The 6000-nt window shown below is 38.8% G+C and overlaps 1 protein-coding gene across 1 annotated transcript in view; it reads right to left on the bottom strand.

The window, feature by feature from the left end:
* Nucleotides 1–3762: 3762 nt before the first annotated feature.
* LOC140243378 (zinc finger MYND domain-containing protein 11-like) overlaps nucleotides 3763–6000 on the bottom strand; it is a 28990-nt gene continuing 26752 nt past the window's right edge. Inside the window, exons 11-13 of the mRNA XM_072323056.1 lie at nucleotides 5629–5841; nucleotides 4666–4839; nucleotides 3763–4191 (exon numbers count right to left, since the gene is read on the bottom strand). Coding sequence (XP_072179157.1) covers nucleotides 4069–4191; nucleotides 4666–4839; nucleotides 5629–5841 — 510 coding nt within the window. The 3' untranslated portion in view covers nucleotides 3763–4068. The remainder of the gene's footprint in view (nucleotides 4192–4665; nucleotides 4840–5628; nucleotides 5842–6000) is intronic.

The raw sequence follows: 6000 nt of genomic DNA, 5'->3' as shown, positions 1-6000 counted from the left end.
GGGGGGGCACCCCTGATTCTGCCATGAACAAACTTCAAACATCAGTCATCAATATACTGACTCATTGTATTAACTTAGCTCTATCACTTCTGGTTCTATAGAAGAAGATTTTTTTTTTTTAAGATTCCTTAATTTTGGGGGGTTTGGGCCCCTTTGGGGGGGGGGGGGGCAGGTGGGGCATGGTGCCCATTTGAACAAATTGAGATCTTATCCCCCTAGAGATGCTACCTGCCAAGTTTGGTGAAAATCGGTCGAGGGGTCTTCAAGAAGATGAAAATGTAAAAAGTTTACGCACAACGCACGACGCACGACACACGCCGGACGCCGGACGAAGATCGCAATAGCTCACTTGAGCCTTTGGCTCAGGTGAGCTAATAAAGTCTCTTACCAGCATGTCACTTACAAGATGAACATGCAATGAAATAGACTGAGCCAAAATCCCTTGTTCAGGTGGCTTCTCATAAATCTGAACTCTAGACTGAGTTGCCCTTTACTACATAGCTCTACCTGATGCCCAATGAACAGCATGCAGTGTAAATTACACTGATGAAAAATGCAATTCATGTGAATTGTGCAAGGAATTTTTCAAAATGAGCATATCTTTGCAAACAAACAAACATCATTTTCCATGTTAGAAATTATGATTCTTATCATCTGATTTTCACACATTATATATCCTCTCATACACTGCCAAAAATACTTTAATGAAAGAAAAATTACATGCACATACTTCCTAGCTGCACATTTTGTAAATTTTAAGTATAATAATCTCGGATCCCTGCTTTTTACATCCACATACAAATTCTATGTTGTAAGTTTTGTGAACAAAAGAATGAAACATCCAAATTCAAACATCAACTGTTCACTGAAAGTAAACAGATTTTGCCCCTGAAAAGATCAATTGTCTGATATTACTGCATCAATAAAGTCAATTTAATGAAATAATGAACCTTTTCATCTCCTACAAGTTGTTTCCAGAATTCACTTTGCAGGTGGCATTTGACCCATAGGCTTGGCCAATTAAAAATCAAACATCAACTGACAGCAACAGATACACCTGGAGTGTCAGCCGGATGATCATTATATCTGACCAGTCCTGTCTGTTAATAACTGCACAAACATGACAATGGTTTGAAGGAATGTTTTGAATGCTACAAAAATGATGTCAACATTTTGGCTAAATCAGAGACAGAGAGACGAGAGAGAGAAAGCGAAAGTAGATGCAGCCTAATTTTGCATCCCTGTCATTCTGTGGGAATAACAGATTCACAAATAATTGAATAAAATAGTTACGGAGCTGGCACAAGAGCCGAGGAAATTGGAGAACTGTGCCATATGGTGGAAAAGGCTGATAAGGGGGCATGCCAAGATGTTTCAGTTTGGTTTAGAGAAACATGACAAGATTTAGCTGCTAAAAGAAAAATTCAAGCAGTGTTGCAAACCCATTAAAAACAAAGGAAAAAAAAACAAAAACAAAAACAAAAACATAGAACTCAGCCAAACACACAAAGAACAAGCTTTAATAGCCATTTGATGGTCCTAAAATCACAGGCAAACAAGTGTCAACGAGGAGGTCATGTTTAGAGGATAAATCAGGCCTATTCTGCATAATGATACCCAATAAAACCTTTGCTTGCAAAGGTCAAAGTGTGAAGTAAAACAAAGACTGGCATACAGTGCTCGTCAGTGCCATGGGACAAAAGTGAGAAGTACACAACACTTGTCAACCGCACAGGAAAGACTCTCTATTCCTCAAAGTGTTTGTGCTTATTACCCGTGGGGTATCAGGCCAGCAAGTTTGGTGAAAATCTGACTAGGTTAAAAGTACATCAGTCATACTGACATGACTGGTCAGAGAGAGGGCACAAGGGCAACGACAATCATGTCATCCATTAAGTCCAGACAAAGTCCTGGATGATGTCATCGTGAGCCCCTCCCTGCACATTCTATGTCAAGGTACTGGTGGACAAAGTAATGGATTGGATGTATGAGTGGGGATATAATGCAGCACGAACATAGAGAACAGAATGTCCAAGCTAAAATCAAGGATTACTTCACCAGAATGATACAAGCTAAAAGCAGACAATGCAGTACTGCCAGCTCTAAGTATGCACATCTCATTGTTACCATGGCACCTAACATGTGAACAGATAACAAAAATTACCTGACTTGTATTAAGCTAAAACAGATTTATCATTCCAAGATCACTCACAAAATATCCCACTCTGTGGTCACTGAAGCAATATTAATTGTGACCCTGCATCACAAAACCAACAAAAAGTCGCCAGACATGGATTTTTAGTTCAGGGCAGATTCTGAAAGAGCAGACTCTAAGCTTTAGAATGATATATAACTCAATTGATATGGACTCCCCTAACCTATCTATATACTGGATAGAAAGCACACACTCTGGAAAAGTGTGAACTGAGGAAAGAGGCTCTGAAGTACAGGGTCTATTCAAGTGCTTAATCTTTACCAAGTTGTGCTGGCTGTGTGATGAAAGAGACAAAACACAGGATGTAAACCACTGGAGCAACAACAATGAAGGGATTATCAGATAATGCTGAAATTGGGCATGTTCTATTAACACATTCTGTCCATGATTAATGCCAACTTTCAAAGCAGTAGCATTATCCTTTCAAAAGTTATTAGACTTGAAAGTGAAGAGTATGCAAAGAATTTCATGAAATAAAAAGGGGCAATTGAAACATACCTGATCATTCTACTCTCCCCTACAAAAGGGTTGTAGAAAAACTGGTGAAAACACACTTTCCCATTCATGTTATGATCCCAAACTAAAGAATGTTGTAGAAGAAAGATAGCTCTTTCAGAAAATATGAAGAACTCAAGATTGACTTAGTTGACCCATTTCACCTTTTTTGAGTCCTCACATAAAATCAAGGGGTGCGACTTTTTGTTCCTTTTGTGATGCACGGTCACAATTGAAATTTATAGTTACTGGGAAATACTGACAAAGAAAGACAAGATTTGCATGTTTGAATGAGGGAAAATACTTATTTCATTTGTGCGCTTGATTTCAGAATTATTGACCACATACTCGCAAATAATGGACTGGTAAATTGTCATCATAATTCCACTGGATCAACATGCATTGGTCATAATAAGAAGCAAATTCTACTGTAGCACTTATCTTTAGTAACTTGTAGCATTTCCTCTCACACTATATGTGCCAAGGGCTTCATCATTAAACCCTTACACTTAACATACGTAGCATTCATATGTTGCCATATTATGTCATTACAACAGGTAGAGAGAAGCCCAGAATGCATGGTGTCATCCACACACATGTATTTCAAGGCGATTTCTCATTTCTGCAGTGTTCAGGGAATATTCTTGTTTGAAATGAACCTGCTTATGCTATGCACTTGTGTATTTAAAAAAAGAGATAACCTTTATCACGTTCATATTTTACATTATGTACAGGCCTTTCATTCCACTACAATAAAAATGCATTCACATTGTTACTTTTTCTGGAGCTCTATACATGTACCTCTCCATAAAACTTTACTCATATTGTAAATTTTGGCACATATTTCCTGGGGTCATCTGTTGAACAAGATTAAAATATAACTGAAAACAAAAGAAAAATACTTTTAACAGAGAAACAAACTGCTGATCAAACTCTATCAATTAAAGTGGGACAAGACTGGCATTCCAGTAAGACTAGTTGTGCCTTGTGGTATTCCAACTCGTGTATCAGCTCTTCACATATATAAACAAACACATTGTATATTGCAGCGATGATTTCAACTTTGCTGGAGTGAAAATCAAGCTCTGAAGCAGTCCTGTTTCAAAGGGGAAATTATGAATCTCATTCACTGTAATTTGCCAAAGACTACCATCACTTCTTCATACCGATGGCAGCTTTCCTATGGCACATATTTGCCACGAGTCATATTCATAGTGCTCCCACTCCCAGGAAGCCTGACAGTACAGCTTGGCATCCTAGTTGTCTGGCTTCCAAACGCTTGTATCTGGACTTGACTTCTTGTGGTAAACCACTCTCAGTCTAGGAGTGTCTAGAGTTTCCAAGTTTGCCAACCAGGTTTATCGCTTCCGTCTACAGAGTCTCTTGTGCTCTTGGTGCCAGTGGACCTGTTGACAGCTGATACTGCAGTAGGATGTATTCCAGCAGCAGTGGTACATGGCCTCCTTCTCACAGTTGATACACTAAGAAAGAGGAAAAAGTACATAAATATATCTAACCAAGTTTGTAAACATTCTCGTTCATGTCAAATGGTTCTCTTCATCAGAGTATAGAACTGAAGTATGCAATCTATCTGCTACATGAATTCACCTTTGTTTGGTGTAACCATCTACCACTATAAGTCAACGCACAGTGACCATCAACACCATCCATTCAGGACTTGTGCCAAAGGTGCAATCATTGAACAGTTTTTCTTTTGCTGAACTTCAAGGTCAACGACCATTCAAACTGACATTTCATGTCCACACTGACCTTGCCCAAAATTATTTGCTTTCACTAACCATACATGTCAGCATGAATGTCTGCTCATCTCTCATGTTTCTAAACACATCATAACCATTCCAATTGTACTACTTCAGAAGCTTCATCAAGTGCTGTTCACTTGTAGCTCTAACTAAAAAGCAGTGCAATGATGCCATCGCTTATACTGTGCTTACCCATTGTTTCTTCTTTGTCTGTGAAATCTCATCAGTCAGCTTCTGAATTTGCTCACTGTAGTCTTTCTTGCATTTCTGGTCTGTCTCATTTTTGGCCCTCTGTACCTCAGCAGCAAGCTTCTCCTTGGCTTCTTTCAGCAGCTTCTCTTTTTCAGCCTGCCATTCTAACTTGGCCTGAAAGAAATACATATCATGACAGACACATTTACTTGTACAAGCATCCTTTTACATTGCGCTAATATCTAGACTTTAATTGTGGGGACCCGTGTCATGCTCTTCTCTAGAATCAAGGTCCTTTAGTATATACAGGTTATGACAAGTTGTTCAGTTAGTCTGAGATTTGTCAAGTAGATTAATAGTTATGTTTCTTGTTATTTTAAAGAGTTGCATGTATGTTTTATATGACTATATGCAGCAAGCAAATAAGATTCAAGCAGAAACTATTGTCGTATTAGTAGTGTGAGAAGCAATTGTGAAATTATTTGCCTCTCCAAATGTTGTTGAAGTTTACTAACAGCAGCTAATATGTACAGTACTTTAGTTACCTTCTGCATGAAAATAGAAAGCAAACTAGAAAAGCACTCGGTGAGTGCAGGCCTCAACCAAGCAGCTCATTTCGACCCATACACACATGCTGAAAATTGCCCAATAATGATTGCTAAAAAAAAAAGAGAAAATAATAATAATAAGCTTAGAAGAGTTTACTGAAGCTTCCTGCTGCACAGCTCCTCAAGCAGAGCATGCACTGTAGTACATGTAAGCAAACCTCCAATATGCGTTTGCATAATCATACTCAAGTATGTAGTTTCCCTTGGGGTATTGTCTAAGTCTCCACAAATCAGATAGTGAATAATTTTTAAATGAGCCTTATTTGACATGCCACTGGACACAATCAATGAAGTATCTTCATATCAAATACTAAAGAACAAAACCTCATATCTAATGTCCATTTCCTGTTCTTACCTTTTCAACCGCCTCCCTGACTGCCCTGTCTAATTTCTTTTTGAAATCAGCTTCCAGCTTAGCCCTGAGCTCTGAGACAGCTGTGTCCTCGTCGCTGACTGTGTTCTTGTCATCACACTCTCCCTCATCAACAGCTGGGGATGGTGTGTTTTCTTGGGGCTCTGCATCATCCATCTCCTCTTCTTTCAATTCAGCTGGAGCTTCTGACTGCATCTGTACATTCAGGATAACATACATGTTTTCTGAGGGTTAACTCAGTAATCACAGAATGATGGATTCACCACATTCATCACACTCTGGCAACATTCTCAAGAGCATGACACATTTCCCATCACATCTGTCCATCTCACTACGCATCTTTCTATGAATCAT

This window comes from Diadema setosum, chromosome 20 (assembly GCF_964275005.1).
Source record: "Diadema setosum chromosome 20, eeDiaSeto1, whole genome shotgun sequence".
Classification (NCBI taxonomy): domain Eukaryota; kingdom Metazoa; phylum Echinodermata; class Echinoidea; order Diadematoida; family Diadematidae; genus Diadema; species Diadema setosum.
The sequence above is the reverse complement of the archived record's forward strand: the minus strand, read 5'-3'. Positions and strand labels throughout refer to the sequence as shown.